The 25790-nt window shown below is 49.4% G+C and overlaps 2 protein-coding genes and 1 long non-coding RNA gene across 5 annotated transcripts in view; 1 reads left to right on the plus strand and 2 right to left on the minus strand.

Annotated features, from left to right (window-relative positions):
* Positions 1 to 25790, plus strand: part of LOC117202088 (uncharacterized) — a 51021-nt gene that overhangs the window by 23063 nt on the left and 2168 nt on the right. The window contains exons 4-7 of one of the 2 annotated variants that reach the window (XR_004484265.2): positions 407 to 533; positions 910 to 995; positions 11936 to 11980; positions 15319 to 17976. This is a non-coding gene — a long non-coding RNA (uncharacterized LOC117202088). Of the gene's footprint in view, positions 1 to 406; positions 534 to 909; positions 996 to 11935; positions 11981 to 15318; positions 17977 to 25790 lie in introns of those variants that run through there. The other variant, XR_007473575.1, reaches the window with a different exon arrangement.
* LOC101273776 (C-C motif chemokine 5) overlaps positions 1 to 25790 on the minus strand; it is an 85271-nt gene that overhangs the window by 8239 nt on the left and 51242 nt on the right. The window lies entirely within an intron of this gene.
* Positions 19852 to 25125, minus strand: CCL16 (C-C motif chemokine ligand 16). 2 transcript variants are annotated; one of them, XM_033431537.2, is made up of 4 exons: positions 24862 to 25125; positions 23504 to 23744; positions 21092 to 21344; positions 19852 to 20674 (listed from the first exon to the last, which is right to left on the minus strand). In XM_033431537.2, the coding sequence occupies exons 3-4, from the start codon at positions 21277 to 21279 to the stop codon at positions 20563 to 20565; spliced, it is 300 nt and encodes a 99-aa protein (XP_033287428.1). In that variant the 5' UTR covers positions 21280 to 21344; positions 23504 to 23744; positions 24862 to 25125; the 3' UTR covers positions 19852 to 20562. The 2 variants fall into 2 exon arrangements, 1 of the variants encoding a protein (XP_033287428.1); XR_007473571.1 differs by having other exon boundaries at positions 21092 to 21212; positions 23504 to 25125.

Consider the following 25790-nt stretch of genomic DNA (forward strand, 5'->3'; position numbering starts at 1 on the left):
CACTGTTAAGTACTTAATAACATTAGCTACTATTATCGTGTTATTATTGAGTAAGAAAATGGCAGTCCCTTTAAGGATATTCTATACTGTAGGTTTTTTGGCAATCTAGACAGCCCCACCCCCCCACCCCAGACCCCAGTTGATGTGGATTCGTGAACCCTATTACGAAGACTATTTTTAAGCAGGTGGGTCAGTTGAGGCTTAGAGAGGTTAAATGACTTGCTTAAGGTCACATTTCCTAAAGTGATAAGAATTCAACATGGAACCCAAGTCTGTCTTGGTTCCTAGCTTCCTACCACACTGCATTGTATCTAGAGAAATCCCGAAACGTTTGCTAAGGCTGTTTTTCCCTGTGAGCTCTATTTCTGTTGCCTTTCCTTGATCTCAGTTTCCTTCTTTAAGGAAGAAAGGAAAGTACTTTTCTGGATATCAAATACGCTGAGTTGGGACACGAGCTGAGGACAGAGCTGAGGGAACCACAGACGACCAACCTCATCCCCATCTTTAAATCCCAGTGAACGATTCTGCTGTGTGTAAGTGTGTGTGCATGTCTGTGTATAAATGGTAGTGGGAATAGGGAGTGGGTAGGATGACAGGGTTGCTAAGCAGGAATAGGCAGTGGGTACATCAGGAGTATTTTTCTTCCCTTTTGGTGGTTCCAGGGGATTATGGGTGTGCAGAGGAGAGAGAAGAACCTGACTGTAATTCCATTTCTGCCACTCACTTTCTCCTGTGCAAAATCAGAGTTCAGACTCACAGAATCAGTATATTCTCTGGCTCTAAAATACTGATTCCATGAGGAAATCAGAGCACCTGTGTAAACAGTACAGTACCTGGTACAGGGTGGGTGTCCAATGAATGGCAACTGTCATTATGATTTACCTGGCATTCTGTGTTCCCGAAAACCAGGAACGCCTGCCCGTCTGACTCACCACACTGGCGGTCGAGAGGATCAAGGGAAGTGATGACAGTGGATGTGCTTAGGAGACCGTCAGGTGAGGTGCAAACGTCACGAAGCTGTCTCTGTCCTCCCTATCCCGCCAGTGTGGTTGGCCTACACCGCTCCATCCTTCCTTGCTGCCTCCGCAAATTGTCACTGAGAATTGCTGTGACCCAGGCAGCCCTCTAGGTGCTGAGGACACCATGTGAGCCAAAGACCTGCCCTCTGGAGTGTCTGTTTGTGTGTGGGGGGAGGGGAGAGCTCACCCAGAACAAGGGAAAACATACTCCTTTACTGTGAGTCAGCTTTTCACTGGTCTTGTCTTAACTCCCTGAACACAGTAACAATGTCCTATGCTTTTTTTCTATTTGTTTTTTGTATTCTCCCCCTGCATTCCAACAGATGTCTTGGACATGATAGATGCTAAATTAATGCTGCTTTAGTCTTGATAACTTCTTACAGCATCTTGATTAAGTTCATGGGCTCTCTAGCGTCTGACTCCTGGGTTCAAAATCCAGCTGTATTATTAATTCTGGCTTGGAGCAAGTTGCTTACTTTCTCTGGGACTAAGTTTCTTCATCTGTCGAGTGAGAGATTGATTCTAACCTGTTCTGGGGAATGGAGCCCTTTAAGAACCTGATGAAAGCTGTGAACACTTTCCACAAACATGTGGAGACCTACCTAAACCCTCACACATGTAATTTTTGCATAGAAGAGGTTCATAGACCCAGCAGGCTCACTGATGGGCCTCTGGAGTTCAGAGGGCTGGTTCTCATCACCCTTCCTCCGACCTGCACCTCTTTTCCTAGCACATCCCGCACTGAAGCCAGACGCACACTCCGCCCCAGCCTACTGCAGCTCCTCCCCTGCCCTCCTGGCCCAGTCTTCCTTTTTCCTCTTTCATTTCATTTCGTAAGCAAAGCTGGCTGCTTGCTCAGCCTCCCGCTGTGATGTTAGGAAAACCAAAAGCAGACAGAGAAAGCGAAACCTCATCGGATCTGGATTCTGAAGCTTTGCTCTGACCTGGAGTTCCCCCCACGACTGTGTGGGGAGCCACTCTGGCTTTTTTGGCTGCTTTAAAAAAAAAATGTCCAAAGCAGGGAAATTCCCTCCATCCTCTAGGAATCCCAGTCTGGGCCCCAGGAGAAGCCTGAGGCAAAGTCATTTCCTCCTGATGAGCCTTAATTTTCTCCATTCACAAATTGGAGATTTGCTCTCTGGTTGTGTCCCTCCTCTGCCCTTGTTAACACGTGTCCCACCTGAGCCAGTGAGCGGCCCTCTCCCGCTTCCTTGTGCCTACAGGGCCCTGCTTGGGGTAGGTGCTCCGTTAGTGCTGGCGGAGGTCTGTAGGGGGCGGCAGGGTGAAGGTGCAAGGGGAGGCCTCCCAGCAGGCTCAGGGGATCTGCCCAGGTGGGAACAGGATTTGAACCCCTCTTCAAGACTTTTCCTGCTACAGCCTGCCCTTGCCTTTTGGTCCAGCTCTGGTTGGTTCATCCTATGTCATTCTATTCTGTGCCTCCCTTCCCTTCCCCATCCCCTGCTACATTTCACTGTGTCAGGGTACCAACTGTGACGACCGTTCTCCTCTTCAAACACAGTCAGGCTGGAGGGCTGCAGCTTGGCTCCCCCCCGGCCTTTCGCACCTTCACCACACAGTTCAGGGGCTGTGTACGCCCCACTTGTTTTCTGCAGCTGGAGACCACAGGCGGTGTGTTTGCTGATGTGCTCACTTGCTTCGGGGGACTGGAGGAGCCCACTGCAACACACCCTGGCGGGGGTGGGGGGGGCAGCTGTGGGAGCGAGGCCCAGGCAGAAGCATCAATTCTTCCAAAACTGCTGGGGGCGGGGGGTGGTGGGTAAGGTGGGCAGACGATTTCAGGGCCTCTTCCTCACACTTCGGAGTCTGTTTTTTGTTTTTGTTTTCCTCTGCATGTTTGTCGGTGGCTTCCCCTTTCTCTGTGCATACATTCAGAGGACGGCAGCCCCTCCCTTCTGCTGTCCCCAGCCTCCAGGAGAAAGGCCGGTTAAGGGGGACAAACTTGGGGCTGAGATCAGACACATCACTTACTCTCTGTGTGTCTTTGGTCATGTTATTAGCTAGTCTACACTTTGGCTTCCTTTCTAGAAATAGGGCAGAGAATCCTAGCTCCTGGGACACCGCAGAGTATGAAATGAGGCAACCAGTGGACTGCTCGGCACCATTCCTGGCACAAGTACATACTCAGAAGTTGATGCCTTCTCTTTCTCTCCCCAAATGTCCAGGCTCTAGCATTTCTTCCCTCAATGTTCCCCCCTCCGCCCAGGAGAGGTGTTCATCTCAGCTCAGTGTCAGGAGGCATGAGGGCAGGCAAGGGGTGTTGACGGTGACTTTCCACTAGCTATTAGGCGCTGTGCTAGATATTTTAGGCATTATTTCACTGATTAGGAAGAAAACACATAGAAAACAATGATGACTCAGGCCTGCCTTGAGCTCTCCTGCCCTCTGTGCAGCAGGCTTCAGAGACTCAGGCCCTGTGCTCTGCCCTTCTCTGGATTTCTCTCTCTCTGAGCCTGGTCATGGGGTGAGACGTGGTCCCCTCTTCCCCCTTCCTGGCTGTCCCTGCAGGTCAGCACACAGACCCTTTTTCAAAGAGTTTCACAGACAGGCTTACAAAGGAAGTGACACACGTTTCAGGATCTTACAGGATTCCTGTGGCTGTGATCTGGATCCTGCCCCTGTTTTGAGCTGGTCCCGAGAAGCCCCCTGGATTCTTGGCTGTTACGTCCATTCCCGGGGCTGGGGGTCTGCAGTCTCTCGCCTTGCCCCCCTGTGCATCCCCCCACCGCAGATCATTCAGGCCACAACAGGATGGACCTTAGCACCTCCTGAGCCATTTGCGTTTTTTAGGACCTTCAGCCTAGGAGAGGAAGCCCCCTTGGGGAATTTCCTCAAAATGGGATTTGGAAAGTCTGCACCTTAGTCATTCCTAACAGAGGAAGCTTTGGGCAGTGACAAGAGCAAGGGACAGGGAATTAGGAGACCTGAGCTCTAGTCCCAGTTCAGCGCCAAACCTAGTTGTGAGATTTTGGCAAACCTCTTGCCTTTTGTGGCCCTCAGTTTCCTCATCTAGGAAATGGAGGTTTGACAGGATTATTTCTGAGGCCATTCTCCGTTAAAAGATACAAAACTAGAGGATCTGTAGTGTCCTGGAGGAGAGCTGGGGATAGGTGTCTTATTGCCCCTAAAATTGGTTCATATCACTCCTCCTGCAGGTAAGGCTGAGGGGTTATCATTATTACCCCTTCTTACCTCCCGTCTTTCCAAGGCTTGGGACTCACCTTACCACTTGGCTCATGAAGTCCTTCCATGGGCAGTACTGCATTCGTCCACATGCTCGCTGCTCGGCCCTTTCACTTCACTCACTCCTTCACTCCTTCCATTCCTCCACCCATCCACCCGTACCTTCATCTCTACATCTGTGTCATTTAAGATTCTTTGCTTATAAGTGCAGAAAACAACTCTGGCTAACTTAAGCAGGAGGGTAATGTACTGGGGGTAATTCTGAGTAGCTATTAGAATGCATAGAGCATTGGAGAGCCTGACTTGGAACAAGGACAGGTGAGAAACTATCCGGGTGTTTGGGCAGCAGCTACTGCTTGACAGTCTCATCAGGCCACCACTATTGAAATAAATGTACTCCAGCCACTTTTCCTATCCACATCTCAATCTATTAAGGATTCAGAGTCCTAGGGAGGGAGGATAGCCAGCCAAGCTGGTGTCATTTGCTTGCTTCTTGGCTGGGAGAGGATAGAGCACCTGATTTGCAGTACCACCGAGACTGTATATCCTGGGGGAGAAGTAATTCTACAAAAGGATGTCAAGGCAATATTTGGAAGGGGGAATGGATGCTGTGTAAGAAAATTTAAAAAAAGTACAAAATAAATAAATAAATTAAACCAATACTCCACCCACCCACCCATCCATCCATCCATCCATTCATCTATCCAGCCCCTCAGCCAACCAGGAAACACATGTTTATTGAGCACCCATCATGTTGCATAGGCCACACCAGACACTTAGGTACAGTACAAATCCACCCATCCCAAGGGTCTCCTCACAAAGGATGTATCTACAGAGCTGAAACAAAGATGAGGACCCAGAGAAAGGAATTCTCGTATAGCCATGCATTGAGGGTCCCAAACAACATTTCTAGGGACAGGGTGACTCATCCTGGATGTGGGCAGATAAGGGGGGTTTTTGTGGACATATATCACAGGAGATTGCTTACATAGGTGCACAACAGGATGTGGCCAGGATTAGGCACCAGAAACCCTACGTCTGCCTCTGGTCTCTGTTCCTCTCTAGCAATGGGCAAGTCGTACTTCATTTTTTTCTTTTTTTTTGCGAACCGCGGGCCTCTCACTGCTGTGGCCTTTCCCGTTGCGGAGCGCAGACTCAGCGGCCATGGCTCACGGGCCCAGCCGCTCCGCAGCATGTAGGATCTTCCCGGACCGGGGCACGAACCCGTGTCCCCTGCATCGACAGGCGGACTCTCAACCACTGTGCCACCAGGGAAGCCCCGTACTTCATTTTTTAAATCTATAAAACAGGGAAAATGAATATAAGAATCCCTGCCCTGTGTAACTCAGAGAACTGCTGTGGAGGTGGAATGAGTTAGTGGATGTGAAGGTACTTTCCAAGTACAAGGATAGAGAACTGTTTTCGCCATGCTTACTTGTGTTTCCAGAGTGGCTGATGAGAACACCCATGGCTCATGTGTTACTTCTTTCCTGCCCTCAATGCCCACTGCCCAGCAGTAACCATGGAGAGGGTCTGTTGAGATTTTTTGTTCTTTAGGCTGGTGGATAAATGTCCAGGGTAATCACTGCTACCCACCTCAGAGCTGTGGATGGTCAGGAATCTGTGGGCTCCAAGTAGGCTGGAAACAGCAGCTGGGTGAGTGTGTATGTGTGGGATCAGGTCCTGGTTTCTGGGTGAGGCATGGCAACTCTCAGGGCCTGTTTTCTCATCTGTGACATGGGTGGTTTGCTTGCAGGGAGCAGCCTGTTGGTGGTGCTGGCTCATCTTTGTCACTTGTCCTAGGACGAATGTCTGGCTAGGCACAGGCCTGCCTGTCTGCCCCCATCTTGTCTCTGCCAGCTGAAGGTCTTTCCTCATATAGAAAGCACTCCCTGTGCTGCCTTTCATTGTTGGTGGGCGACACGTTGCTGCAACCTCTATGGAGGGCAGTTTGGCAAAATCCATTTGAATTTTTAAAGCATATATTGTATTTAATAAGCACTAGCAATTCTACCTCTAGGAATTTATCTTACATACATATGCACACAGGCACGACCTAATATATCCAAGATATTCATGGTTTGTAATAATGAAGGCTGGAGACTGTCTCTCCGTAAGGGACTGATTAACTAATTTGGCACTTCCATGCAATGGAATGTCAGGCAGCTACTAAAAAGAATGATGTAGCTCCCTACGTGCAGATATGGAATGATCTCTAAGATACAAGAAGTAAGAAACAGAATAGGGACTTCCCTGGTGGTCCAGTGGCTAAGACTCCATGCTCCCAATGCAGGGGGCCCGGGTTCAATCCCTGGTCAGGGAACTAGATTCCACATGCTGCAACTAAGACTTTGCATGCCACAACTAAAAGATCCTGCACGCCACAATGAAGGTCTCGCGTGCTGCAGCTAAGACCCGGCGCAGCCAAGTAAATAAATATTAAAAAAAAAAAGAGAGAGAGAAACAGAATAGTCTATGTAGTGTGCTACATGTGTGGAAAAAAAAAAAAGGACTCACATGTATAGATTCTCTTTTGGAGGCTTGTAAGAAACTGGTAACAATTACCTTCCCTTCCTATTAGGAAGGGGAACAGGAGGGAGGCCTGGGAACAGGGAGGGATAGGAGGGATACTATTTCTTTAAAGCTTTTAGACATTTAAAATGTCAGTTTACTTAGGACAAAAAATATATTTTGAAAAATTGATATATATCATTCTAACCAATATAACTATTCAAAATTAGTATATATTTTCAGTTTCTGGTTAAAAAAAAAAAATATATATATATATATATTTTTTTTTATATATATATTTTTTACATGAATCCTTCACCCAGATCCCATTAGCTTGCTTGATTTTTTTTCTTTTTTGAAAATTTTTATTTTATATTGGAATATAGCTGTTTAACAATATTGTGTTAGTTTCAGGTGTACAGCAAAGTGATTCCGTTATACATACACATGTATCTATTCTTTTTCAAATTCTTTTCCTATTTAGGTTATTACAGAATATTGAGCTGAGTTCCCTGTGCTATCAGTAGGTCCTTGTTGATTTTCTATTTTAAATATAGTAGTGTGTATATGTCTGTCCCAAAGTCCCAATTTATCCCTCCTCCCCCAGAGGGATACTATTTTGCATCTTCAGAATTTGTATCATGTGCGTGTTTGGTTTATTTATGAAGAGTCACCTGCAGGATGTGCCCAGGTGTCCAGGAGGAATTCCCTTGGCGTTTCTTAGTCTCAGAACCTCTTTTATCCCTTAGTCCAGTGAGAGACCCAGGTCCTCTCAGTGGGGTTCTCTTAGGCGGGACGACTCACTCAGTGGCTCATCCTTGCTGCCGCCTCTCACCCCACCCCTCGTCCCATCAGGTGACTGGCCTTTTAGAACCACACTTTGACACCAAAAACACGGCCTTATGTGCCTTCCCCTAAAAGACTGATGGTTGGACCCAGGGAAGGAGGGGCAGATCACTATCTATCTCCTCCGACAGAGGGTGTTGAAGTGGAAACATCACAGGCTTCAGAGTTGCACAAGCTTTGGTTCAAATTTCGGCTTCTGCTGCTGAAACTGCAAAAACTCAAGAAACTGCCATGATCTTGCTAGATGGTTTGCTTATCTGTAAAATGGGCCAACTATTGTGTTGGCCAAAATGTTCGTTCGGGTTTTTCCGTAAGATGTTATGGAAAAATTCGAACAAACTTTTTGGCCAACCCAATACTACTGAGCCCTGGGACTGGAAAGACGAGAGGAGGTCATTGTGTACAATGCCTGGCACACAGCAGGCACTCAGTGAATGGTCACAGCTGTGCACATTGTCGGGAAGTCAGGGCCTCCTGCTGGGGCCCTTTTTCATGAGGCAGGGAAGAAACAGTCTTGGTTGGAAATGAGGGCCTCCTGGGCTTGGTCCCTTTCCCCAGTAGAGGTGAAAGAGGCATGGTGCCTGCCCACCAGGGGTCCACGCTGATTAGATGGTCTGGGAGAGCCTCGAGTTTGCAGCTTCCTCTCTGTAGCTCTGAGGTCTAGAGACGGTATGGTCGGCCCCAAGGTGACTGTTTGCAGGATGGGACTTGCCCTGGTGTTCACAGTGGTGACTCTCTGGCCAGGGGAGAGGCTGACTCAGGAAGTTCTGGAAGGTGCTCCGTGAAGATGGGTGGTCGGGACTGTAGGGGAGCAGCCTCCCCCAGCGTCAGGGGTTCTTATCTCCTGGCTCCACAGATGACCCTGCAGCATACTGGCCTTTCCTGCTGCGTGGGAATTGTTCTGAAAATGGGGTTCTCCTCCCAGCTGCAGAAACATAGCTCCTCCCAGGATGGGCAGTGGTGGAGAGCACGGCGTTTAGAGTAAGGCAGACCTGGGTTTGAGTTCTTGCCTGGCTGTTGGTTCACTCAGTGGCTGTATCTTTAACTTTGCTGAGCCTCGGTTTCCTTGTCTGTGAAATGGGGATAATAACATTGCCTACTTTTCACTGTGAGGATTCAAAGAAATGTATGAGGCAGTACAAAAATGTTGTTTTAGTAGAGCTGGTTAAAGTTGAGCTGACTGATCTAAAGTGAGGGCAAAAATCTTAGGGGGGGAGTTACTCTTGGGCTTAGGGGAAAAAGTGCATAATGGACATGTTCGATAATAAAGGGGGAGACCCCCTACCTTATCCCACCCCTACCTATATTGCCTAGAGAGGGCTAATTGTTCTGCAAAAGAAAGAACTAGGATTGGGAGTCTTTAATGGTCAGTGTGAGAGTTGGTGTGGGGTTGTGAGGGAGAAGAGGGCAGATGGGCAGGGGTCCCAGGTGTTGGTAAGAAAGTCAGGCCAGGGAGAGGTTAATTCCTTCTGGCAGGGAAAGGCCAGTGGATTTCTAAGGCAGGGATTTTTATGGTTAATATCCAATTTCAAGTTCTCACCCGAATCATTCTGTGCTACATTCAGAACCTATCTTATGCCCAAATTTCCAGTAAACATCTGTTAACACCCAGTAACTCACACCAAGGTTGTTTTGGGGGAATGGGGGCCCTGACCCATGGTGGGTGAAGCAGCATGTGAAGAAAGAGAGAATTCAGTAGAAGCTGGGAACTGGAGGAGACGTGCCAGGATCCAGCACCAGCCTTTAGTTCTCCTGGGGGATGTGGATGGGCTGAGACTCCTGACTGCCCGCAGTCTCTGAGATGCAGGATGGAACGAGTTTGGGGATATTTTGGTGAGGCTCCGGATGACCCCAGAGCAGAGGCTGCCAAGTGGGTGGCTTAAAAAGGAGGGAGGATGTGCTGAGACTCAGGTCAATGAGAACATGGTGGGGCAGAGGCAGCAAGTGAGGGACCAGGGGCCCTGGCCACACCAAGTGAGCAGACCATGAGTCCCCCGGCTGCAGCAGTGTGGCAGCTGGGAGGGTTCAGAGCAAGGTGAGAGGAGCCACACCTCAAAGCGGCATTAACGAGAGCCAGCAGGATGAGAGCCATGTCCCTCACCCCCAGCCAGGGCCTCGAGGCTGCTTAAGTGCCCCCTGCATCCTGAGGCCATCTTGGAGAGGGTTTCCCATCTTCTTCCATCATTGGTGGGAATGGATCTTCCAGTGTGAGACCAGTTACTGAAAGTAAAGAGAACAACCCTTTTGGGGGTATATCTAAGTGGTGTACGTTTTTAACACTGCCACATGATGCATGGTTAAGAATCACCCCCGCTGTCACAGTTGCACACAACACTTCAGCCACAAAACCACCCTCCCGTGTTGCAGACACATAGGCTGCTCTCCTTCCTCAGCGCTGCAGATGCTCAGACCACCGGCATTTCTCTCTCCAAAGCCCTGCTGGTCCTGCTGAAAGCACGAGGGTTTTTATGTCATGTGGCTGTCCTTTGACATGTAGCTTCAGTCCTCTTTCAGAGGCTTAATTCCCTAAACTCCCCGCTCCTGCCACCCCCAGGACCAGGCAGGAAATGCTCAGAAAGTAGGATGTGGAACTGTTTTGTTAAAAAATAGAAAGAAAGAAAAGAAATGGAAAACAGCAGCTGAGTCACAGGGAGGTGGGGCTGGACCCAGGCCACCGGGATGTCAGGTGGGCTGGATCGTCTCTTCACTGTTGTGTTGAGGTTGTCCTCCCCACCCCCACCCCCGCTTCTGTTAAATGGGGGATAATTTTAGACAATTCTTTCCTCAAGGCTTTTGGCAAGATGAGATGACGTAAAGAATTGAACAGGGCTTAGCACACGTGTTGTAAGTACTCACTGCAAAATAGCTGTCATTATCTTGTCTGTTCTCTCCCACCCTCCGTACTTTTGGTCTTTCTCTCTCTCTCTCTTTTCTTTCTCTCTTGCCTCCACTTTCTCCATCAGTGAAAAGGTGAATGGTAGCACCATTCAAGATCTCTACTGTGAGGAAAGGAGAACTTTCCTGTTGGGAGTGAGGGGCTGGCTAGTGGACACAGGGGTCGTCTTGATCCCATGTTCTGAGCAGCCCAGCCAAAGCAGGGTGGACTTACTCCCTCTCTCACCTCCAGATCCTTGAAAACCAGTTCCACCACTTACTAGCTGTCTGACTCTGGGCAAAGGCTTGAACTTTCCTGAGCCTGTTTGCTTACTGGTAATATGGAGACGATCCTGTACACTGCACACTGCAGCTGGGATAGTTAATCGGCAAACTCTATGTCACAGGCCCAGCGAGATGCACGTGGCAAATGCTCAGGATATGTAGCTACTTACGCTAAGATGATGAAGCTCTACTGGTCAGGCCAACAACCTAGGAGTCATCCTTGACTTTTCTTTCTCTCACACCTTTGAGGTTGGGCTCCCCTGGAAGCAGACCACGAGATAAGGATTTGAGTGCAAGTACTTCACTGGGAGGTGATCCCGAGAATTTCCAGTAGGGAAACAGAGAAATGAAGCATAAAAAAGAAGGATGGCCCTGCAGGGTTCTTTACTGAGCAGATTACCATTGTAATGGGGCACCTTGGACTCAGTTCCTCTGGGGACCTCTGGGCACTCTGAGTATTCCCCCAGGGGCGAGAAGCTGAGTGATTTGCTCACCACTGCGTGTCTATCATTGATCGAGGGCTACTTCAGGGTGAATTCCCCAGCATTCCCATCTTGCTGGGGGTGGGCTCTGGGGCAGAGTTGCAGGTGCTTGTGGTAGAGGGACTGCCCGCTGTTGTGTGGCCTGGATTAAAAGGATGAGCCGGACCGAAAAGATTCCTCTGTTGGGGCCTTGGAAATGGAGAAACAGACTGGGCAGTGGAGGCATAAGAACTTCCTCAGCTAGTACCCCTGGACGCTGAGCTGGGAGGGTGGATTCTATGACGATGGCCCGTAGAGACCACGGGGGCGGCGGGTCAGGCACTGACTGGTCCCATCTGGGAACCTTGGAGTCAGACAGACATAGATGTGAATTTTGGCTTGGTCACTGACTAGCTGTGTGAGTTGGAGCAAGTTGCTTAACTCTCTGAATTCTCCACAGTTTTCTCACATGTCCTACAGCTAATCCCCGCCCTGAAGGGTAGATATTAGGATTAAGTGACATGTGTAAAGTGCCTGAGATAAAAAGATGGCCACTGAGTGTCATTTTCCTCTTCATTTCCTACTGCCCCGCCTCTTGCTTCTTGAAGCTGGGCTGTGACAGGGTAGCAGGGTCGGAAATGGGTTTGGAAACAGATGCTTCTTAGGAAGTGACGGGGAGAACTCCAGCTAGCAAAGCAGAAGAGGAGGCACTTTCATGACGCAGAATTTCCATTTCAGGCTCCCTGGCAGGATTGGGAGGACGGTCCCCTGCCGTTGTGAGAGGTAAGCACAAGACTAAGCAAGGCCAGGGCTGCTTAGGCAGAGGGGGATTTCTGGAGCTTGGCTGGAGAGGAATGGGCCCTCCCCCTCCCCCCTCTCCCCCGGGGCTGGGGGCAGGGGTGGGGGGAAGGTGGGGCGGTGGTGCTGACAGGGACTCTGTTCTGTAGGAAAGCAGGTGGGAAGGCACCCTGCCAGTCCTGTGGCCAGGAGCCACAGGCTGCTCTTTGAGCCCAGGGGGGAGGCGGCCAGAGGTCCCACTGTGGTTCAGCCTCAGGATGAAGGGTCAAGGGAGTCTGTGGTCACACCAAAGTGGCAGGGAGGCCACAGTGGGAGCACCCTCAGCGGACTCCTTCCTTGTGGGTCTCCATGCCAGAGACACAGGGTAACAAAAGTTAATGAAAATTATGCAAGTAAAACACAAACATAGAAGAGATTCAGATCATCAAAACAGATTCAAATAATGCAGAAGTACCTAGAGTTGTAGCTGGACTCTAAGACCACGGACTCGGGTTTATAGGAAAGAAAACTTTACCACTATAACCTAGTCTGATGTGTATTTTTAGCCTGCCTTTTTGCTGGCCTGGTGGGACACTTTAACCTCAGCCTTTCTGGGGTGTTCCAGGCATTGGGGGGCCCATATGATGATCTGTCCCCACCAGGTACTGCTGAGTCATCCTCCCTGGGGTTAGTGGGGGTCTGGTGGTGTTCCGATAGTTTGGGGTCACACTTGAGGACATGGAGACCTGCCCCAGGGCTGCTGTGGCCCATCTGCCTGGATGTTCTCCACAGCCCTTCTTCTTTGGGTCTCCCTGTGTCGACTTCAAGATAAACACACAGTATCAAGTGTTGTGAGTTTGGGCTTCCCTGGTGGTGCAGTGGTTAAGAATCCGCCTGCCAATGCAGGGGACACGGGTTCGAGCCCTGGTCCGGGAAGATCCCACATGCCACGGAGCAACTAAGCCCGTGCGCCACAACTACTGAGCCTGTGCTCTAGTGCCCGTGAGCCACAACTACTGAGCCCGTGTGCCACAACTACTGAAGCCTGCGTGCCTACAGCCCATGCTCTGCAACAAGAGAAGCTACCACAATGAGAAGCCCAAGGACGGCAATGAAGAGCAGCCCCCGCTTGCTGCAACTAGAGAAAGCCTGCACACAGCAACAAAGACCCAATGCAGCAAAAATAAAAATAAATAAATCTTAAAAAAAATTAAAAAAATAATAAAATAAAATAACTTAAAAAAAAGACCCAATGCAGCCAAAAATACATAAAATAAATTTAAAAAAAGAGTTGTGAGTTCAAGTTTCATTCTGGGACTTACTGAGGACTATAGCCTGGGAGACAACCTCTCAGCCGCTCTGAGAAAACTGCTCTGAAGAGGTGGGGGAGAAACTGGTACATGTATGATTTCTGGCTAGAGAATACATATGGTCAAGGAGACATCTTTGTAAAAGATTACAGCTAGTCACAAAGAAAAGGTATCTCAAGTTAATGATTCTAGTGCTTTTCTGTGTATGGGAAGATGTGAGAATCTGGGTTCATTAAAATTCTTCCTGAGATAAATATCTAGCTAACAAAGGGGCCTGCTTGTCCGAAGCACAGAGTGCGTCATCCTGTTGTCTTAATTTCCTCTCAGAGTGTGCTGTCAGCCAGCGACTGCTGTGGGTTATGACCTAATCCTTGTAGAACTGGGTGGTGAGCAGTGCTCTTTGTTTATCTTTGTTTACACCTGCTTCCTGGCAGTGACGCTGGAATGCCCAGGCTGCACCTGCCTCCCTCCAGCCCAAACCAAGACTCTCTTTTTTTTCGGCCACTCTGCGTGTCTTGCGGCATCTTAGTTCCCTGACCAGGGATTGAACCCGGGTCGCTGGCAGTGAAAGCCTGGAATCCTAACCACTGGACCGGCAGGGAAGTCCCTGGTTTTTTTTTTTGTTTTTTTTTTAAAGAGCGTTTCATTATCTTTTTCTTTAACTTGAAATATCGTTGATTTACAACGTTGTGTTAATTTCTGCTGTACAGCAAAGTGACTCAGTTATACACATATACACATTATTTTTAATATTCTTTTCCATTATGGTTTATCCCAGGAGATTGGATATAGTTCCCTGTGCTATACAGTCGGACCTTGTTGTTTATCCATTCTATTATTTTTGACTGCTCCGCGCGGCATATGGGATCTTAGTTCCCCGACCAGGGACCAAACCTGCGTGCCCCTGCAGTGGAAGCGTGCAGTCCTAACCACTGCACAACCAGGGAAATCCCTGTTTATCCATTCTAAATGTAATAGTTTGCATCTACTAACCCCAAACTCCCAACAGGACTCTCTTTTCATCCTGGAAGAAATCCATACTCTTTAATAATTCTGGTGAAGACATTAAGGAAATATGCTTTGAATCTTGTTATTTATTTATTTATTTTTTTTTGCGGTACGCAGGCCTCTCACTGCTGTGGCCTCTCCCGTTGCGGAGCACAGGCTCCGGACGCGCAGGCTCAGCGACCATGGCTCACGGGCCCAGCCGCTCCGCGGCATGTAGGATCTTCCCGGACCGGGGCACGAACCGTGTCCCCTGCATCGGCAGGCGGACTCTCAACCACTGCGCCACCAGGGAAGCCCTGAATCTTGTTTTATTCTTTGTGCAGGGGGCTTAAGCTTTTAGAACACACAAGCCAAAGAGACCTTCAGTTTCGCTCTCTGCCCTGCCTTCTCTCTCCCCTGAGAGGGATGCAGGAGCTGCATGGTGCAGACTATCTGCTTGAATGAGGGAAGGGAAGAGGGGATAACAATAGGAAAATACCCCCAAATATCCTATCAGGATAAATAAAATGTGGAAGCCTCCCTTCCAATAGGGCTTCCTTCCCCACTGTTAACTCCTATGAGCGGTGTGTCCTGCATTTGCATGTGTGTAGATCTGGTAACCTGGGTTAGTCCCTAATGGTCATGCCCCTCTATAGCCAGGGGCATTTCTCCATCCCCTTTCCCATTTAAAAATGCCATATAAAGTACAGTGTAGAATATACTACAGGGAGTAGTAGAATATGGCCGGACAGTCACATGTGGTTACATCATGCCCTCTGCACAATCCCAGCTGTTTTTATCTTGATAGATGTGCAGCTCCCAAGGGAGCAGAGTACAAAACTGCTGTCTCTGCTTTACCACTCCCCCAACTCCTTATTAAAAAGATTATTGAGGTGTAACTTGCATAGAGCAAAGTGCATAAATCTTACAGCTTGATGAATTTTGGCACATGGATATATCAATACTTGTGTAGCCATCACCCAGCCTCATTTTCAGCATGTTCTCTCTCTCTCTCTCTCTTTTTTTTTTTTTTTGGCCACGCCACAGGGCTTGTGGGATCTTAGTTCCCTGAACTGGGCCCCAGGCAGTAGAAGTGCAGAGTCCTAACCACTGGACCACCAGGGAATTCCCTCCCTCACGTTCTCTTGTAGGGAATATGCATCCCACAAAGGTAACCACTATTTGATGTCTATGACTGTTTTGACTGTCCTTGAATTTCATGTAAATGGACACCTAGTATTTACTCTTATGGGTCTGACTCTTTTACTCCAAATCACGTCTGTGAAATCCATTCGTATTGCATTTATCAGTGGTTTGCTGTGTAGTATCCCGTTGTATGGATGCACCACAATTACTAGGGCTGGACACAAGGTTCTCTGAATTCAGGTTTCCCTCCAACCTCTGGTCTGAAGGGAGGATTTCATGACACACTGCTCTCTGGTTGTTTGTCTTGAGCTCTCACTCTCTACTCCTCTGCCACTCCTCTTGGGGTGGAAGGGGCAGGGTTTCCAGGTTCTCCGCCTGTCTCTACATCATGCCTTCCTCCTTCTGAGGAGGCACTGGCCCTGCCTTCTTTCTTGGGCAGGGAGAGAAACTGGTTTACCAAGGAGGAGATCCAGCAAGGTGATACCTGCTGCTGAGCTGGTGCGGGACTCCTGACTGGGGAGGGAGATTGGGGAGGGAGAAAACAGGCCAAAGGAGCGGAAGGAAATCTTGGCAGTGGAGTGGGGGGTCCTGGACTTCCACAAGGCTGTGGCATTGGGGTTGCACCAAGTTTAATCAGCTCTCCCAGCGACTGGGGACCTCGAGCTGGAGTCTTTTTGCGTACAAGGATGCCCAAGGACAGGGGTCACCTTGGTTCCTAGCCTGTCAAAGCAGGGCAAGGAGGATGACTCAGAAAGGACTTGGAAAAGGCTGGCAGGACTGAGCTGGGGAAGCGGGCTACGGCTGCTGGATGGGAGAACAGGTCTTCACTTGGGAGATCCCTGTCCCCAGGAGGCCCTAGCCAAAGGCTAGGATGGCCTTCTGGGGGCATTAGAGAGCTTCTGAGCAGACGACCATTTCTGGACCCCAGTGAGCTGGTTACATTTTAATTTATTACGATGTGTCAAAGCTCCAGCAGCTCCAGAGGGGAGCTGGCTGAGTGTCAACACTGGGTGTATCCACTGCGCATGCTGGTCTCCTTCTCACCCCTGTGCTCCAGCCACACTGTCCCCTGGGCCAAGCTGGCTCCTGCCTAGGGCTGTTGCACTGGTTATGCCTTCTGCCTGGAAAGTTTTCTTCCCATCAGTCCTCACATGGCTGATTTGCTCTGGTCATTTAGCTCTCAAGGAGCATGTCACCCCCAAAGTAAGGCCTTTCCTCACCACCTCACCTAAAGTAGCCATCCAGTCATGTCCCTGGATCTTGAGAGCTGCTTGGGGGTCTTTCCACTTCTCCAGTTCTTACAGTCTAGGGGAATCCAAAGCTTTCACAAGACTTCCGTGAATCCCCAGTGGCTTACTTCACATTTTCCAATCTCTGGTCTAGAGGTGCTGGCCCTGTCTCACATCTCTGGCTTTCAAAGGCAAAACAGTCACTTTTCTTGGTTCACGCAGAGCAATTTCACCCCTTCCCCTGAAATCTTGGTCCCAGTCTATGTCCTGGGAGAGGTTCCTGCCTTCACTGGGATTACAGACACATTTTCTAAACAATGGTTGTTTCCTGCACGAGAGGGATTCTTGTTCTATCTGCTAAAAGACTAACAGCATTTTACTGTCAGGGTAAGAGGCAGAGTTGGGATCTGAACCTGGATTTGTCTGCTGAGTGTGGAGCCAGTGCTTTTAAACCGTTGCATCAACTGTGTCCCCCATATCCTCATTGAGGCTGCTGGTGACTTTCAGTAGTTACTCACATACAGGTGCAGGCACACGTGTATTTTCTACAGGGGAAATGCTTGCTCATCTGGCCCGTCTCAGGAGGCTGCTCCGAAGGCCGAATAGCATTTCTTACAGGCCAGCCAGAGCTAGCCGCAGGACATCTGGTTGTCCCATGCAAATCCTCACTTGCACTAGATGGATGCCCGAGAGGGGGCGTGCGGCCAGACCTCTCGGTGCCAGGTAAGATGCTCTTTGTACTGCCCAGAGCTGCTTCCTCACTTTCTTCCCTTCCTGTCCCACGCACTGGTTCCTCATGTTGCTGTGTGTGGCCTTCACCCCTTACTACCCCTTTCTCTGACAAAGGAGTGGAAACCCCTCTATTCCAGGCCTTATTGTTCACCCCCTTCCAGTCGATCGCCTTCATCCACAAGGCTGACAGTCATGTAAGCTGTCTGGACATAGGTTAATGTGGGTGAGGTCTTCAATGTAGGGTGATCAGGGCTGGGAGACCCCTATGTGTCAGAATGAGGAGGTCCTTCCTGTGTGTGTGTCTGTGTTCATGCACGCGAATGTTTAAAGCCAGGCATTTATCTACCTTGAAAAGCCTAGGAATAGCCCTCTTTAAAAACAATTGAGGGACTTCCCTGGTGGTCCGGTGGTTGAGACTCTGTGCTTCCACTGCAGGGGGCACAGCTTCGATCCCTGGTGGGAACTAAGATCCCACATTCAGAGCGGAGCGGCCAAAAAATAAAAACAAACAAAAAAACCCAACAAAAGACAATTGAATGCACCTGAGATAAGTACTTTTGGTCCTGAACTATTAGGAGTTTCTGGCAAGCTTTATATTATGTGCTAGGGTAAGAATTTGACTTTGTATATAGATTTTCAATTAGGTTTTTGGACTGACATCTCAACCCTGAACTCCTCTGATAGACCAAAAGAAAAAAAAAAAAGAAAAAAGACAAATAATGACATTTCCGTTCCAGCTTTTGCCAGAATCCTGATCCTGGCCTTTGCTTCTTGTTTGCAGCCTCAGTTTGTCCCTAAGGCCTTTGAACTCGGGTTCCCTGATTTGACCCTCACGCTGGCTAAGGACTCTGAAACCTCCTGCTTGGGTGTACACACTGAACTTAGTCTGGCTCCTGTGTCAGTCCAAGCCCTGCCACCCCTCTATGTTCACTCTGGCCCCTGTGAGCAAAGGTTCAGCCTGGCTATGTTGTATTTGTTGGTGATTCTGTCATCCCTGGGATGTGAGCTCCTGGAGGAGGATGTTTGGTCACAGTCAGCTGTAAGCTCTCAGCTTTGATCGCAGGGAGGGTGGAGAGAAATCCCTGGATACAGGAGCAGCTCACAGCCTGGGGGGGGATTAGAGCAGGTAGCAGTGACCCCTGTGGGGGAACAAGGGGAAGGCCAGAGCCTTGGTCCCTTACCTGCCCCGAGCCCCTGCCCAGCCAGCGTGGTGATTGACAGGTAACTGCACAAGTTAAAGTGATTTTGGCACAAGTAACAGAACCCAAGACCTGCTAACTCTGGCTCATGTAAAGAAAAGCGGGTACTCAGATACCTGTGGACAGATTAATGAATGAACAAAACAGGGTAGATACATACAATGAAATATTATTCAGGCCTAGAAAGGAATGAAATCCTGACAACATGGATACATTTGGAAAACATTACGCTCAGTGAAATGAGCCAGTCACAAAACGTCAAATACTGTATGATTCCACTTATATGAGGTACCTAGAGGAGTCAAGTTCATAGAGACGGAAAGTAGAATAGTGGTTCCTGAGGGCTGTGGGGAGGGAGGAGTGGGAAGCTGTTGTTTACCGGTACAGAGTTTCAGCTTGGGGTGATGAAAACCTTCTGGAGATGGGTAGTGGTGATGGTTGCACAGCAGTGTGAAAGTACTTAGTGCCACTGAATTGTACACTTAAACATGGTAAAAATGTTGCGAATGTTTTAACACACACAAACCAGAACTGACCTAAACCAACGAAAAGTTATTCTGGAGGTGCTAAATGCCACCATGGTCCTTTAGGAGTTAAAACAAAACAGGAATAGTGGGAGGAATGCTGGGGCATCTCATGGAATTGAGATTCACCAAACCTCCAAGCCTGGAGTTGGGGACAGGAAGTAGGGCAGCTCCAGGGGCTTCAGTGGATGAGTTCATAGGGACAATGAACTTCCTTCGGGACGATGCTCGAACAGCAACCAGTACTCGTTTCTCTGGTCCAAATTTCATCTTTCTAAGAGAGAGTCTCATTGGCCATCTGGAGTCAGGTGGCCATCTGGATCGATTAGCTTCAGTTGTGGTGGGGTGGCAGGGAGGCAGGATGATGCAGTACCACTGGGGGCCACTGGGGGCAGGCATGGGTCAGTTTATCAGAATCCAAGTCTTTGGATGGCCAGTCTTCAGAATGATCACTTCAGCAAATTTATTTGTTTCTCTAATTAAGTAGCTTTAGTTGCCTGATTTTGCTTTGCCTGCATAACACCATTTTGCAGGAATGTTGGATTTTGTCTGAGTCCACTCCCTGTTGTTGAGCTGGGGACAGAGGGGTAGGGAGAAGGGGAGATTGGGTATATATGTCTGGGCTTGGTACCGTGTAAACTTTCCAGTCCCCCAAATTGACAAATTTCTCAGGGGAATGTGGAGAAGCCCCTGCAAAAACTTTGATTAAGTTTCTGCCACCCTAGCAGAAAGCAGGCAGGAAATTAGAAATCAAGTTGGCAATAAAGCAAATTTTATTTATTGAATGGTTGCATTTTAGATCAAGATTTTTATCCCCAACCTGGTCTAATGCCCTTCCCTTGCCATGCAAAGCTTAGAGTGGGAGCTAGGGATTCACACCTCCTTTTCTGTTTTGGCACTGTCTGTACACACGTCACCCTGGGGAGGACCCGATATCAGGGGATCCAGCAAAACCTCTGCAACAGGGACAAAAATCACTAGTATTTGAATATTCCCACCCTGGCCTGCTAAGAAAAAAGTTATTTTTTAAAAGAAAAGATAATAGAAGAAAAAAGAGACCTAGAAAAGGGATAAGGAAAAGTCTTGAGTCCTCTGGGTCTCAGTGAGTGAGAGGCCAGAGGTGGTCTGATCATTTAGAACGGCTGGAGTGATGTGAGGATCTGAAAGCAGAGCAAGGAGGAGGATGTGAAAGATGCCTTTCTGTGCATTAAGAATGTATCCCTGCTCTCCTCCCTTAACTTTGGCATGTCCTCCAGAGATTGAGAATATGTTTGAAACTTTACTTTGTGGGATCACTGGCCTGCTTCTCTGAATGTAACTCTGTCATTCAGACCACAAGGCTGCCTGCATTTTCACAGGGTTGCACCATTTTTCCCCCAAACTTGGGCTCCCACTGAGGCCTGACCACCATGGGCAGTTGAGGATCTGGGGCTGACCTTTCTCAGATCGAATAATGTTAACCTAGACCAACTTCCTGGAAGGATGCAAAGGTAGTCTGGGATCCTTGATGTATTCTTGGACCCATTCGTTATTGGGGTTGGTACAGATCTCTCGTTTCCTTCTGGTGATGACGCTGTGGAGGCAGAGTTAGACTGTCACGGGTCATAGAGTATGTTGGGGGTCCAGTCGACACTTCTAGCTCACAGCGGGCTTGCCTCATGCCCTGTACCACCTCCCTAGGCCTCCCCCACCTGGGTCCCCTCAGAAGGCCTCCCTCTCTGGCCTCTAGACCTCATCTCTTCATTCAGCCCCTTCCCCACTCAGCCTAGACCCTCAGGCTTGGGTTTCATTATGGCCACCATTTCTTGGGCCACACAACTATAAGTGGCAAAAATCAGGAACGAAACCCAGGCCTGTCCTGTGAGAGTCAAAGCCCAGGCCCTTAACCACTGTTCCCCTGTTCTAGCATGGAGACTTGGTTCTGTGCACCCCATTCCAGCCTTGGGCTCCCCTTCCCTCTCCATAGAAATGTCTGCAGAGCGGTGCTTACATGATTGCTGGCAGGTAGCAGTTGAGGGCCTTTCTGTATCTCACCACCACTTTTCTTGGCAATACTTTCTCATGATACTTCAGGCAGCAGGCGGGTGGAGGGTTCACCGACTCAGGAATTTCTGAGGGAATGACGTTGAATGCTGAGCCAAGGAGGTAGAGAGGGAGCCCATGGCTGCCCACTTCCATGTCCCATCTCTTGCATTCCGCTTTTCTGATGGCAAAGCCATTTATCAGCAGGGACTGATGGTAGCCTGATGGATAATGGAGAAAGTGAAAAAGCTGAACCTTCTGTAGAACCTTCAGCCTCTGGACTGAGTGTCACCAAGTACAGAGGACTGGGGTAATCACATTTGCTGATGAACTTGACTTGGCAAATACATATTGAGCTTCTATTACATGCCAGGCTCTATGGGGTTCAGAACATGAGGAAGACACAGTCACTGCTCTTGCGTACCTTACAGACCAGTCTGGGTAAAAAGGGAAAGTGAAAAGATAAACGCTACAATAGAACGTGGTCTGGGATAGAGTAGAATTTGACACAAGATGCTATGGGAACAGAATGAGGGGTACCTAACCCAGCCTGGGTGGTTGAGGAAGAAGTCCTACAGCAGGTGGTGCCTGAGTTGATTCCTGAAGGATGAGTAGGATTTAGGCAGACAGAGGGGTTGTGGGATCTGGAAAAAAGAAATGTATGGAGGCCTGAGGTGGGGGAAGCCCAGTGTGTCTGGGGGGATGGAACAGTTCCAGGAGGCTGCAATGCAAGGTGGGAAGGAAGATGTAGGAAGGGAGGATATTGACGAGGGAGGGGAGGGCCACACCTCTTCTGAGCTGTGATAGGGAGCCTGGATTCTGTGCTAGAGGCACCAGAGAGGCTGAGGTCAGGGAGGAGGCTGAGATGGGGAGATGAGCAGAAGTCAGGGCAGGAGGAAAAGGCTTATATTTAGGCTTCAGAGTCAGACAGCTTGGGCTGGAGTCTCGACTTAGTGACTTGAATCATGGGCAAATTTCTTAATCTCTGGGTGTCTTTAGCCGTTAAACGAGGGTAAAAAATTACGTCCTAGGATCGTGGTGAGGATTAGTTGAGAGAATGCTTGTAAAGCCCTTAACTCAGAGTCTGGCACAGAAAGACTCAGCGCTTGCTGTGATGAAGAGCTAAGGGTTGTAATGGCCACTCTTCTGGCCTGGAAATGGCTCTTTCCCCCTCTTTGACACTCGCAGGATACGAGACTCGGCTGGGTTATCACTGTGTCTCCCTTGGGCTCCCCTGACTGCTCATCAGTTGGGGATATCACCTCACCCGGCCCCCAAACCTGCAGAGTGCAAATCCCTGACCCTCGCTTCCAGCTGGTGGCAAAGCCTGAGACTTCTCGAGAGAATCATTTGCCTGACCCGTGCTTTGGGTGGGCCATTTTCTCTTCCTGCTTGACCTTCCCGAAGGGCACTGTTGCCCCGTCCCACCCACCAGAGGCACCTCTACCCACAGTGGCCCTGGTTCTCAAGGCAACGTTTACAAAGACCAGGGGCACCCTGAGAGCGTGTGGGCAGATTACATGGTGTGTGTGACCCTCGCTCCCCTGAGTGTTTACACAGGCAGAATCTGGCCAGACTATATGCCAAGGGCAGCCTTAGGGACAAAGGAAGGGCTGGGGCAGTTGGAGGCGGGTATGTAGAAGGCCTGAGTGCCTTGGTCCCGTCCCTGTCACCAGCCCTCATAAATGATGGTAGAGGCAGGGTTAGGGGGTGGGCAAAACAAGCCCCATTCTCCATAGGTCCCAAGCATCCCATAGTTCCAAAACCTCTCAACTTCCTTCAACCCCTTTTCTCTTTTCTCCAGACTTTATTTAGTCCTAGGCTGGAGGATGGAGATAGGGGCCCAGAAACCCACAAATGGTACACGTGGGCATCCCACCAGGACTTCTTTTGGCTGCCGTGGTAGTCCCAGCAAACTACAACAGACACTGCGAGCAAGGGGTGTCTAGGTTCAGACTCCCCGTTCCTGGGCTTAGCCTCAAACATCACTCATCCCTGACCCTTCATCCTGCCCTCCCAGAGGATCTATGGCTTTTTTCATCCACTTGCCTTGCCTCCCTCCTCATTGCGTACATTTATTATTATCTCTTCTGCTTCTTCCTTGGCTTTTCCTCCTAAATGATCGTTCCTGCTGTCTATCTTTGGGATTCCTGATGTAACCTTGACCCAGCTTCCTGAAACTGCCCAACCCCAGAAGGATCTGGACCACAGCTCAGCTCTACTTACAAAGCGAAGAGTTTGAAGGCAGCAGCTCTGTGTGCAGGAGGGGAGAGGCCCCAGGGCTGGTGACAGAGACCTGACAGCACTCTTAGCATCACCTCGCTGCCCGCTGCCCCGTTCCCTTTTCTCAGTGCCGCCCTTCAGGGACAGGTGGACTCACTTGCCTGGCTGTGAATGGCAGAAGTAATGGTGAGCTGAGGAGAGAGAGGGCAGCCGTGGAGACCTTCATCCTCTCAGTGGGGCAGTTGGGCTTCGGAGGCTGAACGGAGACAGTCTCCTTCCTGGTCATCCACGCTGGGCCCTCAGCTCTCTGGACTCTGACCACTTTAGCGGGCGGAGGAGGAGAGACAACGGCCCCTCCCTCGGTGTTTGCTGAAGGGGAGGGCGGTGGAGGGCGGGGTCTGGAGCAGAGTTGAATTCGGTAAGGTTTGAATCCGTGTGAAGGAAAAAAGAGAGAAAGGGAAAGTGTGGAGAACGTGCCATGTGTCAGCACCTGGCATGCCCCACTTCACTTAATCCTCCCAGCGGGGAGTAGAGATTTTCACTCCCATTTTGCAAATGAGGCCACTGAGGCTTAGAGAGGTTAAATAAATTGTCCAAGGTCACATGGGTAGGAAACAGATAGGCAGTCCTGAAAACCAGATCCGTGCGGTTTCACCATGTTCCCTGCCCCCATCTCCATGTTGGGGAAGGAGGAGGGAGGAGGGTTGAACTGACTATTTCCCCAGGTGATCGGTCTTTGGGAGGGCAAACAGAAAGCCGGATTAGAGAGAACACAGACCGAGGCAAGGGTAGGGTTAGTGCCCTCGGAAAAGGATGTGTGTCCACCCCCACCAAGGACACATGATTGAGCTCACACTCTTTCTTGTCACAGATTATGCTACAAATACCACCCCCCAGCCCCCACAGTGCCTGATCCTTGGGCCCCTGTTTGTTGCTGAAATGTTTGGCTTATTTATCAATGTTCTCATTTATCTCTTTGGACCTTGGACTCGGAACCAGTTTTACGTCTAATTAGCTGATCCCTTCTGAGTGCCCTCAGTGTGGGTTAATCCAATCTGCCACCATGGCCAATCATGGCCAGCAGAGGGCACCCCAACCTCATGAACCTGACAACCTGCTTCTGGGTCCGGAGTTCCAGCTGCGGCCCACCCCCACCTTTGTCTAAGCCTGGACCTGCCCCTCAGCATCTTAGCTCTTCAGACTGCCTCAGAGCCCTGTTCCAGGCTGAAGGCAGCGTGCAGAGAAGAAATGAAAGATACAGGGGATTTTGCCTTTGATGCACTGTGAGTTTTAGAGATGTGAGGGAGTGTTTCAGGAGATGGGAGTAGAGGGAGGCAGGGGAAAAACAAGGACTATGAAGATACCTGTGGGGCTTGTTGTTTGGCATGACTGCTTATAAACAGGAAAAAAACATACAATGCAGTTAGTCCTGGTGTGTTCAAGACAGTCAGTGGTGGTGAAGCTGTGGCTTTTTATGAAGCTAGGGAGGGTACGTGTGTGAGATACCCCATTGACCTCTGTTTATGGAGGAGAGAAGGTCTGAGGAAGTCTGCTATACCTTCAGTGTGCAGGCACCCTCCTGGCCCTTGTCTGTGGAGGGCTGGAGGCCAGGAAGGGTGGTCATAGTGCCTACACTGGATGTGCTCTTCCTCTTTGTATGCAGAGCTCCTTCTTGAACCTGGAAGATGGGGGCATCCCCCCCTTTGGGGGCAGTTGAGTGTTATTCCTGGAGCATAAGCTTCCTCTTGACTCCTGAATCATTCCATCTATCCACGCATCCATCCATCTACCCATCCATCCACCCATCCATCCACCATCCATTCATCCATCCATCTACCCATCCATCCACCCATCCATCCACCATCCATCCATCCATCCATCTACCCATCTGACTATCCATCCACCATCCATCCATCTATCCATTTCCTGAGCACCTGGTGTGGGTCAGGCTTTTTGCTATGCCTTGTGCAGGACACAAAACTGAGTAAAACAATAGAGTGCAACCTGATGTATGTAAGTGGATGGGCAAGAATTGGATAAAATATTTCCATGAGTCATTCCTATCCCAGTCAGCAGGGAACAGAGGCCTTGAGACCAGCCCAGAAAAAGACTATGGAGTTTGCTATAGAGAGGCCTTTATGAAGATTTACCTGCAAAATCAGGTGATAATTCTTAGCTTTACACTTGTGAAGCTTAAATAAGATAATGCACACAAACTGCTTAGCAGAGTGCTTAGAATATAGACGGCGCTACAAAAATGGAATCTGTTATGATTGTGGTTGTTATTGTGTAAAGATAGCTTTTACACTGTCTTCCTCATTTTCTGCTCAGTTTTCCTCTACCTCCATCGGAGACCTGACCCATTTTTTGGCACCAGGCTCTGGCCAAACTTTTGCAGAGTGATGCTTGAGGCTGAGAGTGCCACTCTTAGCTGGGCTCACCAG

This window comes from Orcinus orca, chromosome 19, assembly GCF_937001465.1.
Source record: "Orcinus orca chromosome 19, mOrcOrc1.1, whole genome shotgun sequence".
Classification (NCBI taxonomy): Eukaryota; Metazoa; Chordata; class Mammalia; order Artiodactyla; family Delphinidae; genus Orcinus; species Orcinus orca.